The sequence below is a fragment of the Ipomoea triloba genome, chromosome 7 (assembly GCF_003576645.1).
Source record: "Ipomoea triloba cultivar NCNSP0323 chromosome 7, ASM357664v1".
Classification (NCBI taxonomy): Eukaryota; Viridiplantae; Streptophyta; class Magnoliopsida; order Solanales; family Convolvulaceae; genus Ipomoea; species Ipomoea triloba.
Window position 1 is genome coordinate 5,901,917 of NC_044922.1, and position 15,258 is coordinate 5,917,174.

Consider the following 15,258-nt stretch of genomic DNA (forward strand, 5'->3'; position numbering starts at 1 on the left):
AATATTAAAAAAAATTAATATTAAAAATATTAAAAATAATATTTAAAAAGTAATATTTTTTTAATTTTTAATTTTTACTTTTTTTATATTTATTATTAAAAAAATTATTTTAAAATGCCACATCATCATCCATGTAAGCAGGCAACCTGATGAAATTGAAGGTAACTTGCTATCACAGGTGAAATTGCATGCATTTAGAGTGTTCAGTGGCCTAATTGCACTTTCAAGTTACGTTCAGTGGCCAATTTAAACCTTATTCCTTTTAAATTTCACAATTAAAAAAAAAAAAAAAAAAAAAAGAAACATTCAGCCAACTTAATCGAGTTGAGCGCCGAGTTGACTGAGTTGGGTGCCTAGTCGGTTGGTCGACTAAAAGTCGCCAGGGATGAAATCCCCTCGGCATAGGGACGTCTAGCGCCTAGGTCGATTTTTACAACACTGCCCACATCAAACGCTTCCCTGTGGAGTTTTATCTTCTCACTCCCACTAAGTTCCAACCTTCCGAATATCATTTCTAACAAGATGTAACAACTCTCGAGGGGTAGCTGTGTGAGGATTCAACACATGGTAAGTTCCTACTATGTTTGACTAATTCACAATGAACGCTTGTCAAGTTAATAAGATCTAAGGTCCTCTTGAAATCAAGTCAAAGAAACGATTTTTACCCAAAACATTCCTAGAAAGGGAACCATAGTTGATTCATATTATAAATGGTATATATAATCCCTAAGAGTAGGGTGGTAAAAGTCTTGGAGTTTAGTGATTGTAGCACATTATATTGTACATACAACATAAAACATAACTGAGGGGAAGACAATCTTTTTTTAATACTACTGACTCTATTACAATGCAGTATCTGTTCATAACTACTTTCTCAACCTATTGAAGCACAAGATTTTCTTCTACTATCCTTAATCCATGTAGTGCATAAATGTATTGGAATTGCTTACCCATGATTGTGCTGCTCTCTCATAGACAAGAACATAGCCAAACTAGCCGCTGCCACCGCCACAGCAGCACCATAGAGGAAGCGTTTTCTTGGCATCCTCGGCTTTATCGAGAGTGCGCTACTTAGATACACGGGTACCCATCGCAACAGAAAATGCAATCCACAAGTCTTCCCAAATTTACGAAGTGAGAAGTCCTGCAAAAGAGATGGGATTGCAGGTTAGCCCTCGAGAAAACGGAAAAGGTCTGCAATCAAATGAAAGTATACTATGAAAAACGATCTCTTGCAGACAGCAAATCGGTTTAATGGTGAGACATTAATATGTAGGATTTGCAAAGTTGTAAGGGATGTAAAATACGAGGTGTCCAACCTACAATACTGTTTCCGTTCCAAGTCTTAGAGAGCGGCTTTTCCTATGTTCCCTTACATTCTAGCCACTTGGCTGGCAAATTCATCGCAACTGAGATTGAAATTTTCTAACGAGAAGCCCTGCACAAATAGTCAAGTGTCGAGTCCTAGTACTCGTTATGTAACATACAGAAGTCATGTCAAGTAGGCATTCATTCCCAGTTATGAAAGTATAGTTGGGAGTTATAGTGAGTCTGTGCCAATTCAAAAATAATTGCTCGGTAGGGAAGGAAAATGGTGCATTTGTCCCGTGACACCCTTAAAGGCACATTTTAAAACCGCATTTTTATGAAGACAGCAGAAAGTTATGTATGAGACTGACAAACGAGAACACAAAGTGACTAATGAAGATCAATTATAACAATGTATAGACCTATACAAATATAGATGGTATAAGAAATGGCTCTAAAATACTTTCTAAGTTGTTGAACAATGGAATAATGTAGTTAATGATAGTGTTAAATTGAATTCCATCATGATAAATAAAATTGCAAAGGATAGAAAGGAAAGTGCTACCTTCAAAAAAAAAAGAAGAAAGGAAAGTGCTTAATGTTACCTTTGGCAACTTATCCTGCTGAGCTAGATGATCCACATGAAGCCTTACGTTGGACGAAGCATGAATCCAGAAACTCGGGTTGACATCACGATACGTATAAGCAACTACATCGAACAGTGTTTTGGCTCCATTCTCAATTGCTTTTAAGATGGTTGACTCTCTGTTTCTCCGGTTTCTAATAGGCAAAAATATATATAGTAAGGTATACATCCCGCAACCATCTGTGTAAAAGGTATTATTACCACAGTAATCAAGAAGATTTGCACGACTCTCATTTGCTCAAATCTGGAACTAAACAAAACTCACATGCCCGGTTCTTTCAACAAGGCAGAACTCAGAAGCAACTCGACTTCATAAGATATTCATTTGCTTAATTAGGATAATTATACTTACCCAGATAACAAAGAGTAAGAATAGCTTAAGATGTATTTGTGTTGTGCACAGTGTGGAACAAGGAGGCATACACTGTCAAAAGCGACTATTGATTCCGCAAATCTGTAATGAAATTTTATATATATATATATATATATATACCAAAAGCATTCTGGATTTCACACCTGAGATATCCACAGAGCATATGTTTAGGCCACATATTAACTCGTCCATGCATGGGAATCAAGGCATGAGGTGAAAGCTCCAGAAATTTATAAGTTGTCTGGAAGTAATCCTGTGCAGCAAAATCGAAGTTTCAAGATATATGCTTTCTTCAGAGCAAGAAAAGTTCTATATCAAGCACGCAAGTTTCAGAACTAGATATGTATCCATATGGATTCCTATCACTAATTTAGTATACTTGATCCTAAATTGTAAAAAGATGCTCATTTATCTATTTCAATAGTATGTGTGTGTATAAATGGAAAGCAATGATTCACTTACAGCCATATTTCCACCAGAATTAATATCTAAAATAGCACTTCCTTGCCTGAAAAAACCCGCAGATATATCAATTTAGATCGCTTGGAGAAAACCAAAAGTGAAATGAACAGATTACAAGTGAGGAAAGACAGAGCAAGGAAATGTTAGTAAAATGGTTGAAATTTGGTTTGTGAAATTGAATTGTAAAACATTGAAATATAAGAGTTAGATATGGTGATAAGAACAAACTAAAAAGATGATTAATTATAATTATAATTCACAGTTTTCATGGAACAAATCCTCCAAAATCAACCTAAAAGAGACTGTATTATGTCAAAAGCACATGTTCATATGAGGAACGGTGCCTATTTGATAAAGAGTTGAAGAACCAGTGCTTACCCAACACAATGATCTCCCACAATCAAAGAGTTGGTATTGACATGAAGTAATCCCAAGTGCCCATCAGTATGCCCCTGATAAGAAATTACTTTCAACAAAAAGAGCAGAGCACTTCTTGAATAGTTTCAAGAAAAAAACACACACACACACACACACACACAAAACACAAAATCATATGTGGCTGCTAAAGCATTCATACATTCCAGAGCAACATACTAAACCAGCTCAACTCTTTGCAGAAGAAGTCTGATACAATTGAACAAAGATTATACATTTGATTTAAGAGGAACTTCTCTTCCATATTGTTATCTTTAACGATAAGTTGACTACCTTCCATCCTCCCAAATTAGAAAGAAAATCCAAGTTTAGCAGAAAGAGGCAGTTTTGACAAAACAGAGAATAGAAAGAACTTGATTTAACAAGTCACGACAAAGACAGCTATGAACTAAATTACACGTTTCAGAATCTGCAATGATGAATGCATAATTGACTCTACATCACAAGCTAACACAGTATCATCATGATCACTTCCCCTCCCCCAACACAGACATACATAAAAAGACAAAGAAATGACAGAAAGAACGAGAGCAAGAAGGAAAAAAAAAAAAGGAAAAAATGATAGAAGATCTTTTGCTTGGGAAGATGACTGATGCATTTTAGAATGAATTTAAATGAGTTTCACATTTGAAAGAATTTTTCCTGCCAGACCTAAGGGAACTCGAGACAGAAACGCAAATATTCATTATAAGGATCAGTGATATGAATAGAGTATTTCCTTCAGGGAGGCAACAGATGGTTTGAACTTAGAACATGTAGATGAATTTCTTTTAGATTATGCTATGAATTTTAACTTTTTGGATAAATTTTTATGTAAAGATTAAATCATCTTCAACCATCAATGGTTACTTCTTTGCAATAGCAGCATTCTAAAGGTTATCACACTTGTAAATCATGCCAATAAGTTGGAGCATAAAATTAGAAATCCCGTTTAAGGAAATTAGTATTTGATCTCAGAATACCGGTGCTGAGATGATTCTCAATCGCTGACCACCGATACAAACTTCCTCAGATCCCGAAACTGAAACATAATCAAGAGACCAATCACCTGCACCATATGGAAATTGCTTTAGGTACTAGTAAAACGTCTCATCAACTTGATGTAAAAGATTTCAATTTTCTTTATCAAGATAGTCAGTTTTCAATTCCACAAGAAAGTCTACAGTAACAAATTGAACCAATGGCGTAATCAACTCTCTCTACCTGAATTTCTTAATCTGAGTTTAGAAATTCAACTTTCAACTTTTCAAGTGCCACCAGTACTATCATTATTCCATGTCTCAACATGTATGCAAATTACAAAATTTTTCACTCAATAAAAATATTAATATAAAGACAACATGTTAGTTACAGTTTTTGACATCAATTTCAAAAAATAGGCACAGGCTGACAGGCATGACAGCCATAACAGATAAAGAATTTTTCCTTTCTAATAATAATGATAATAATAATAATAACAACAACAACAACAACAACAACAACAACAATAACAATAATGAAGTGTATTAAGCTATTAGCATCCCACAATCAGATACAGCAGACCATTGGAAAAATGACCTAACCTTTTCCAATTCGGCGCATGGTATTCTCATGAGCTAAAAGAGAAGCATCAGGATTGCATTTCTGGACTACTGAAAGACCTGGTGGAGAATGTAGACAAAGTGTAACAAATCATATCACTTGGCAGGCAAATGAAGAGCAGAAAAGCATACCAGTCCAAGGAAAAAGACACTATATTAACACTTTCACTTGGCAGGCAAATGAAGAGCACAGAAGCATACCAGTCCAAGGAAAAAGACACTATATTAACACTTTCACACAAAAAATGAAAAATAAAATCTTCATTTGAAAAATGTTGTCACCCACTTTTAGGGTAAAACGGCATCCATTGAAACCAAACAAAGACTGGTTCTGAATTCTGTGTAATATATAACATCTAATAACCAAGACTGGTTCTGAATTCTGAGCGATATATAAAATCTAATAACCACCAGAATTTTGGTACCCAAAAAAAACATGTAAACAAGTGAAAGAAAGTAGCTATTTACATTTATGTGAAATATTTATTTTGTCTTTAATGAGTGCATTGGGAAGTTAATCAATAAACATGATCCCAATATTAGTTAAATACCACTCAAAAAGTAAATTGGCAACAAATAGATGCAAGTAAATAAACATTTCTATTGTTTGGGCAAAATGCACCTCAGACTTGCTTACCATCAACATGATCATGATGATGATGGGTTACAAAGACGACTAACTTTCTGGGCAAAGCAGAAATTATCTCCCTCAGCTAATCATCCCAGCATCACCATTTAGCACAATGGAAACGGAGAGAAAAAAAATAGTCAGAATTGATAGGCACCCATTTGCCAACTTTGAGACAATTAGTAATAGCCAGTTAAACTCTTGTGCTTAGTTAAAGAGGAAATACAAGCCAAAACACTACATCCCACTATTCCCATCTAAAACCTTTTCTGTAAAATACTCATTTCTCCTACTACCTTTTACTGTACAATGCAGATGATCAAAATTAAGCTTTAAATTTGATGCATTAACATTATTCCTCATTTCTACATTTTTTGAGAGATTTTTGTGATGTTTCACAACAATAAATTACCAAATTCAAACTATAGTTGCAGGTTCTCTAGAAGGTGGAAACAAATTTGGGGGAAGAAAAGCACTAATAACAACTAAACAATCTAAAACCTGAAGGAATTCCTTTAGTTAGAATTTCATAATACTAACATCTGTCTCCTAGATATATCACCTTATCCTCAAATGCCCATGCCTTGCCTTATTATAGATACACACAGGTAATTCTACAGATCCTCTAAACATTAGGATAACTTCTGTCCGAAAAGATGACTATTATCATACTTTGGTCCTATTAAGTACTCCATACATGCTATCATCTCACATTTTATCATAATTTAGTTTTATAAAATGAAGACTTTTCATATTGATTACTCAGGGCTCTGGGCAATATCGATAAAATACTGAGAACTAATTTGGTTAGGTCTCGTATTATTCTGTGACAATACATTTATTCAGAAAGAAAAAAGGCTAAATCTGTTGTAGATATCCACATGGAAAATTTCAGTCATTTAATAATTGTGGGTGCACATTTAAGTCTATCAGGACATAAATTCAAACAAAGTCACAATCAAATGAATAAAGGTAAAGCAATTGATACATTGGCATCCCCACTGTGACCTGAAGTTGGTAACAATTAAAAGAAGTATACAGAACTTCAATTTAATATGATACCTCTTCATAGAAAGCTGACTTGCAACCTGGATCTACTATCAGTGCTTCTCCATGAGCAGCAAGATTATCACCAGAGCATACATCATGATTCCTCTCAGGAACAAGCACAATTAAATTTGTTGTGAGAAAAGGCTTTGCAGTTCTACTTCCCATTGGCACAAGTTTAAGACCAGGAGGGTATTCCTGAAATTTTAGAAGAAAAAATAGTTTAATAGGCAGTAACGCAGACTAGAGAGAGGAAAACAGGTTCTATGGTATGCTCTTAAGATTATCGTTGTCAAAATACCTATCTAATTAAAATCAACAAGTTATTTACCCTGTAATCAGGAAAATACTCAGGCAGAACCTGAGTCCTGACAAACCTGAAAATTCAAAGTTTGAGGGATTTTACAGTATCCAGATTGCTCTGAGGTGTTGAGAAGACCAACAGCAACCAATAATCCTATACGGTCATCACCAGGCTTTACATCAATAAGCTTATCAAGGCACCTTTCAATGCTCATCCACTTAGAAAGTTCTGCAAATGACAAAACATGAAATGCATAATAGGAACTGGAAAACCTGAGAAAATTTGTTATCTCTAGCTAAAAAAACAATAAACAAGACAATTAAAATGGGGATGGAGGAAATAATATTTAAAAACTCAATTTAGCCAAAATAATGTTAAGCTCCAAGGGAGAACAAAGTGCCTATGATCCTCAAAAGCAAAATAAGGCATCTGAATAATACAGTTAACACTACAACTTCCTAATTGGCTAATTCATACTCTATCACAACCAAGGGGAAAGAAAATGTGTTGTTAAAGAAAAAGCAGATAATACCATTCAATTTCTCATCTTTAAGACCCAAGGTTCCTTTAATATAGACCATTTTTGCAGGCAATCCTGGTCCAAATTCAGGCTCTTCCACACACTTGTGGAATTTCCATTCTACCTCACTGGCCTCCCCAAATCCCAGCTGTCCCATAACCTACACAAACCCTCAAAACTATTAGTATTACAATTTACAGGTGTGTCTCTATCTATGATTATATGAGTATAATTTCATCCCCTTTCCATTTGCTGGATAGAAAGGATAAAGCATGTTATGCAGCCAATAAAAATTACACACATGAAAACTGTACAACATTTAGAACTGTCAACATTTAAAACAAAAACAAAAACAGAACAGATTGGTGAATCACAAAATTTGAAGTTCGCAAGCTTTTACGTCAAGCAAAATGCTGGGAGTTCTGAGTGCCAAAAGCTAATATACAGAAGCAAAATAATGCTCTAGAGAATCAGGGAGAAATGAACTAAGAATCTAAGATATATTCCAGCAACTGGATCTTATAATGAGAGCACAATTACTTTTAATAAAAAGAACTAAAAATAAAAAAAAAGGCCATCCATCATTAGTAAGTTAATGCAAACTTGTAATGCAAGAACTTACTTTAAATATCCCAAAACGGGAAATTTATAATGAAATGAAACAATCTGTCATCATTTGTAAATTAACCAATGAAGCACTAAGGAAAAACAAAACCCAACTCCATAAGATGGGTTCAGAGTTTTTAATTTCGACGTAGCCAATACAAATATATTTGCTGCCTTTAAATCAAATATTGAAATCATTTTTAAATTTGACATATTCCAATAAGACAGGAAAAAAAATTAAAGATTGCATCAACACTATTTTTTATCTCAGTAAAAACAGTGTCTTGGGTCATTTAATTGCCTGAACAAGAGCTGAATTGAGGTCGAATTTACTGAAATCGAAATCATCGGCAGTGACGACGACTTTGGAGTCCGACGGCGATGTGAGAGGGAGCAGGTGAGCGGAGGGCAAGTCCCAGAGGTCGGAATCGACGAAGGAATCGTAGTCGGAGTCATTGAATAGTGGGGGTGGGGTCTGTTTGAGGAGGAGAAATTCTGCGCTGTTTAATGGGTTGTTGATGATCAGAGCTAGAGTGTGAGCCGCCATTGAAGAACAAACAATGAAAGTTGGGTGAAGCTTTGGGAACTTCAAGGTTTAAATATAATGGTGGTAGTTATAAATTGGTACGTAACGAACCGTTCTGAGCCACCTTTGTCGTTGCAGCTGCTTTTAAATTTTAATTACTCCGCAGTTCGTATTATTATAATTATTGTTGTTGTTGCTGCTGTTAAAAATTTAATGATTTAATCTTTATATATTTTGGAATAATTATATAGTTAATGTTTTTTTTAATACTACTGATTCTATTACAATGTAGTATTTCATCTACTGAAGCTCGAACCCACTCTCATCTATATAGGAGTATAAACTGGGTGCTACTAGACCACACTATCTTTAGCAATTAATTTTTTTGTTAGTTAAGTTTTTAAAAAGATGAATATGTTTTTTATGTGTCCGGAATTACGGATCTAATAAATTTAAGGGCTTAGGATATTGTAATTAGACATGATGTTAAGTTTGAGCAATAATTATTAAAGCTATGTAGACCATACTATTAAATAATTTACATTCAATATAAAAATAATATACATCGCATTTAGGGGATATACATTATTTGTGTACTGAATGTACATTATATACATTATAATATATAATGTACATTCAGTACATAAATAATGTACATTTAGTATATTAAAAATGTACTTTTTGTTATGATTCACACAATAATTAGAATGATAACCAAAAAAAAAAATGAATCGTAAAATACTAAAATTACAATAAACCAAATACGCCTATAAACTTTCAGAAAAGAGCCCGGACCAATGGGCCCACAATATTTTGGGCTTTTGCGATGGGTCCAAATTGTTATTAGAAGACCATTATCTTATTCTCCAATTGCGCCACCAATTTCTAATTCTTTTTTTTTTTTTTTTGAAGATAAATATATAAGCTTTCATTAATAGGCATCCAACGTCCTAGCATTACAGATGAAAGTAGGAAGGTTATAAAATCACTTTATGCAATTTGTCATTGGCACACTAATTAACAAGTGGACAACCTGATTCGCAGATCACTTAGCAAACGAGACAAACATTTTGAAGAATTGATTACACAAATTTTTTATATCTAAAAGCATCATATCAAAAGAAGAATCGAATTGAAACTAGAGGAATTGAGGTCATCTACTACTTGGAGTGTATATGTTTCTACTTAAACACGGTCTATATTTTGATCTTTTTTTTTTATAACAAAATTTTTAAGAAAAATGTTCATTTTTTTTCACCGTCTAAAGCTTTCTTCCTGAAAACGATCTCCTTAAAATAATAGAGTGATGCATAATGCGATAAAAATATGCCGGGATTTCATTACACACTCTCTCTATATAGAGTATTATAGTATTATAGTCTTTGTATTTCTTACATCTTTAAGCATTTTTCTTGCCAATTAAGTGTCAATCGAATTAATTAAATTGAGAGTTTAAAAGTCCTCAAACTTGGATAGTTGGAAACAAATGCTAAGTCATATTATTTGTAGGTTATTAATCTTCATTATGTAGAAGCATGTGATTATTTTTAATAATTAATAAATATTAATATTTTCAATGAAAAAAAGCCTTTATCATTTTAAAAAATTAAAAAAAAAATTAACCACAAGATTTTTTAATCAACTCATTAAAATCACACATCGAGACTAATTATATATGTCGCCTGAAACCCTTGTCTTTTAACCTATTCTTCCCACTCCCCCGTCCACCCTTTTTTGGTTTGAAATGTATGGTATCCAAGAAGCTAGAGAGGCATTTTCAACCTTTGCACAAACGTAATGTATCCAACGTTGAAAGAAGCTAGAAAATACCATTGACATACGTGTTTCTACTAATATGTTTGGTCTCCTTTCCCAACATAGATATTGAAGATTCAACGGGCATTTGTCTGTCTTGCATTGGTTGTATCTATGTGTGGTCAAAAACAATGAAAACAAAACAAGGAAAGTATATGTATGTGTTGAGAGAATTATCCTTCTCGTATGAACGTACAAACTGAAAGAATGTACCGCAATTACTCCGCGAGTTCACCGCACTACTCCAGCATGCCTAGACCGATGCATTAAAATTGCTTCACGAGTGCACTGCACTACTCCAGCACGTCGAACTGAAGGAATGCACTACAATTACTCCATAAATGCACCACGCTACTTCAGCATGTCTATATGAAGTAACGCACCGCAATTACTTTCAGAATACCCATGTTCGCACAGAAAGAGCAGTTCGCACCTTAATTCATATATATATATATATATATATATATATATATATATATATATATATATATAACACCCATATATGGGTGCTTGCTATGACTAAATAAACACTTAAATAATGGAACAACTATGTCCATATTCGTAAATAGAAGAGGTGAAAATGGATGCTCGACTTCAATGCCTCCTTTTAACATATAATTTTTGTTTTTTGTTTGTTTTGTTTTGTTTTGTTTTTGTTTTGTTTTGCGCTTACTTTTAACCTATAATTTAATTAGAGCTTATATAACTACTTGTGTCGTACTCTAATATATTTTTTATGAGTAATGTTATATACCCTCTTATTTTTACCTTATAATTCATCATTCATGCATGACCTGTCAGCAGTATCTAATTAATGGAAGTCACTTTAGGAGTTAAATTATTGGAGGAAAAATTTAAGAGGGGAATAAAGCATTTTCTATTTTTATTCATGCACACGGATGAAAATAAAAATAAAATATAAGTTTAAATTAAGCTACACTTAATTAAACTAATTGATGGAAATATTAGACGCACTCCAAGAAAATAAGTTTGAGAGGAGAGGAGATCGGATGGAGCAAGCCCAAGATGACTCGAGCGAGCAAGCTTGGGCGCAAGGGGTGGTAAGCATCAACTGAGGTTTGTGCCCGGCCCGTTGTTGCAAAGTCAACGCTATTGTTACAAAGCACTTGATCCACTTGGTTGTTGCCCAAGTGTCGTCAGACACATCTATTGGAGTATAATTTTCGATACTTTGCCAAGAGAAGGGAATGTTCTTTCCTTAATTACAAACACAAAGAGGCAATTAATAGAAAGAATTATATGTTTTCTCATCCTTAACATTATCTTATTATTATTATTCTTCTTTCTAGATTTCTAGATTAATTAATCCAAACCCAGTTTAAACGGATGAATACCAAGATAGAATTATAATATTATTCTCAATCAAAGATCAACTCTAACTAAAGTCATCAGGAGCAGCCGTAATCGTTGTAAATTGTAATAACTAATAACATGGCATATATGCGTGCATGGCGTTAGTTTGTGATGATGACTAAACTATGATTAAGAGTTTGGTAAAGGTGAGCAATGAAAGGCAAAGAGAATCGTCTTTTCAAATCAAAGAAAAAAAAAATTGAGATAAAAAAAAAATCTTATAATTATGAAATAAACAACAAAGAAAAACGACCACCAACGTACGAACTGGTTTCACAAGAACGATACGATGAATATGAATGAATTGAAAAATCAAACCCTTCAAAACTTGGGCTGCCGGCCGCACGCTGTTCTTGATTTTTCAAATTGACTACCGCAGCATTCTGTATTTTCAGTGTTTTATAATTTTAATTTTGAGTTATTGAGTCACCGTGATTATCCTTCAAAATGTTAGGTCGAATCAAGACGTGAGAGACTTTCGGATTGGGGATTCAACCGAAGTATTTTTATAACTTTTTGAGTCACAATAAAAACAATCAGCAGCCACTATTCGAGAATATAAACGAAATAAATTTCAGACACTTTGTAACCCTAACCAGTAAAAGACTATAAAGAGATAAATCAATTATTTATAGTTAATCGATTTAATTTTCCGGGTGAATAAACTGCTCTGAGTATTTTTATAATAGAGATGGCAGATTGCGGCAAAATGTTTTTATAATTGATTGCCTCCCAGTTGGTGGGTGGAGGCTGTTTATTTTATTTTTATCTTAAACTAAAAGGATAATTTATTATTCACCCCCACTTTTGTAATTATTTGATCGTGTTGCTATTTAGGATTAATAGTTTTATATATTCAACCATTCCATAACACAACACAACACAACACAACAAACGCATATATACCATGGTTGTAAAATACGGCTTAGGCGACTGCCTAGACACTAGGCGATCATAGATCGCGGTGTTTTCATTCTTAGCCTCTACCTAGTCGGCTGACTCGGTGACGAATCAATCGAGTTATTTTTTATTTTAATAATTATTTTTTTACAATTCTAAATATTTAAATAATTTTGTAAAGATAATATATATATATATATATATATATATATATATAATCATAACATTCGTTTTCAAAAAAATAAAATCATAACATTCATAGTTGTAGAATTCATATTATATTAAAAATACAATTGATAATCTGAATAATAATTATGCTATGATTGCCAAGGACCTTGTGGTTCAGTGGCATCAAACCCTTCCATTTATATGGGAGGTGGTGGGTTCGAGTCTTAGATACTGCATTCTAATAGAGTTAGTAGTATTCAAAAAATTATGCTATGATTAATAACTGTTAAAGTATGATTTTAGATATGGTAATATTTAATATATACTACCAATTTTTTTTCTTATACTTTTATCATTCTTCTACCAATTCTCTTGAAAAAACGTTTGTGAACTTTACTATCGTCATTACTCTTTAAAATTGGTGACATGCACCATGCAAGTTCTATAATGAAATCCTCTACCTTCATAAAAAAATAATGGATGAGTTCTAGAGCACCAATGCTCAAACAAACAACAGATTAATTATGCTTTCATTATAAAATAAAATTTATTCATATTATATTATCCTATCAATTCAACTTTATCTTTAATTTATATAGTTATCTAAAAAAAATTATATGAATCTATTACTAATGGTGGATATTAAATGGAAGAAAATGTAGAGAAAGAGAAAAAACATGGTTAGAGGAGAGAGAAGATTACTCTTCAGAGACAAAGTTATCTCCGGAGCGCCCGGAGGAAGTGGGGAGAAGTGCGCAGACGAGCGGGGCATGTCGCTCACGCAGCACAATTCACTCGTCGGGGGCACCTACCCCTACCTATGCTTTATATGTGGGTGGGTGTGTATTGTGCTTATTAACGTTATCACGCACATACTATCTGTTATAACAAGTGAATAATATGAGTTTATACAAATATTATTTCCCAAACAACCTTATTATGACTCAAAGGCCCTTGACCTAACTAACAAATAATTAAAACAATATAAGAAATAAAACAACTATTTATGATAAAGTAAACATTCACCAAAAATAGGTTAAAATCTTTTAAAAATCACATCAAGCAATGTCATTTTCAACTTTAATAGAGAAATTAAAGATGGAGCAATAACTAACAAAAAAACTAAATTAAAATAGCTTTATATCTCTATAGATCATAGTTTGATTAACCTAAACATTTTTTGTGCATCCATGAAAGGACCATGATTAGTTTATTAAGGAAGCTAAGTAGACTATTCCACTTACAGTGGTGCATATGAATTTGGCAGTGGCCATGTATGCATTTCCATATTTGAATATAGTGTGCGTGTGGAGTGCTTGTGCTTTACCCACTTTCCTCTAACAAATATTATCCTAAATCTAAACATTTTCAAGTGCTTATCCATCCACCATTACCATATACATGGACTCATTCCTATCTTTTTCCCTACATTTTGTTACTAGTAGAAGAAAATGGTAATAAAGTGAAAAAGGTAGGGATATGGAAAGGAAATAATCTCATCCATTTGCCCCCTTCAATTCATTGCATTCTTTGCTTAATATTTCAATGTTTGATTACTAATGCAAAACTTCTTAATTACGTGAGATATGTAACTTTTTTTAATGAAAATATAATGCTTTTTATGAGTGATGTATTCCGTATTATTTATTAGACGACAATGTGGTCCCGTCTCACGTGAGGCTAGTAATGTTTTTTTTTAAATGAAAATGTAATACTTTTTAGGAGCGATGTACTCCATGTTATTTGTTACTTGTTAGATGATGACAATGTGGCACCGTCTCATGCGAGACGTGTAATTTTTTTTAATGAAAATGTAATACTTTTTAGGAGAGATGTACTCATTATTTGTTAGGTGACAACGTGTCTTGAATATAGGCCCAATTAAGGGGCAAAGTACGTGTTGCCATATTGATTTTAATTTCCAAAATGAGAAGGGTTTAAACTCCTAACTCCTCTTAAGGAATGCGAGTGCATGGTTACTCACGATAATCAAACTGGCTTGAAGTAATATTTTTTATAAGGGTCACACTTATGTGAAACCATCTCACGGATCCTTATTCGTGAGACGGGTCGGATCGAGTCAGAGCACCATGCAAATGTCATACTTATATGCTCAAATATAACACTAATCAATAATACAATTTTTGTTACTTATAAGAGAAAAAGTAATACATTTTTCATAATAAGTAATGTTGACAAGTGTTCTTTACTTATAAGGGCAAATATAATACTTTTGAGGAAAATGTAATACTTTTAAATCGAAATGTAAAAGTATTGTATTTTCCCTTAAAAGTATTACATTTACCCTTATAAGTAACAAAAGTTTTATTCATGATTAGTACATATAAGTATGACATTTGTTCATATAAGTGTTACACTTGCATCTTGACCCGACCCGACCCGACTTGTCTAATGGTGAGATGGTCTCACACAAGTTTTTGCCTTTTTATAAATATGCATAACTTTCATTAAATCATTTAGGCAAAAAAGCATAATCATTTTGGGAAAAACTTATTAAAATATGCAAAAGTTTAAATATAAGATGTAATGGCATTTTTTTTTATAA

General features: G+C 33.1%; 1 protein-coding gene across 4 annotated transcripts; it reads right to left on the minus strand.

Moving 5' to 3' along the window:
- Window positions 1-677: 677 nt before the first annotated feature.
- On the minus strand, window positions 678-8,535 carry LOC116026322. 4 transcript variants are annotated; one of them, XR_004099820.1, is made up of 13 exons: window positions 8,211-8,533; window positions 7,316-7,463; window positions 6,857-7,011; window positions 6,495-6,677; window positions 5,442-5,517; window positions 4,787-4,864; window positions 4,187-4,272; window positions 3,168-3,241; window positions 2,790-2,835; window positions 2,471-2,580; window positions 1,914-2,088; window positions 1,320-1,438; window positions 1,006-1,144 (listed from the first exon to the last, which is right to left on the minus strand). XR_004099820.1 is itself a non-coding variant. In XM_031267806.1 (13 exons), exons 1-12 carry the CDS (start codon window positions 8,454-8,456, stop codon window positions 1,373-1,375), a joined length of 1,443 nt encoding a protein of 480 aa, XP_031123666.1. In that variant the 5' UTR covers window positions 8,457-8,533; the 3' UTR covers window positions 1,031-1,144; window positions 1,324-1,372. The 4 variants fall into 4 exon arrangements, 3 of the variants coding, with proteins under 3 accessions (XP_031123665.1, XP_031123666.1, XP_031123667.1); XM_031267806.1 differs by having other exon boundaries at window positions 1,031-1,144; window positions 1,324-1,438; XM_031267805.1 differs by lacking the exon at window positions 1,320-1,438 and having other exon boundaries at window positions 678-1,144.
- Between the last annotated feature and the right edge of the window lie 6,723 nt (window positions 8,536-15,258).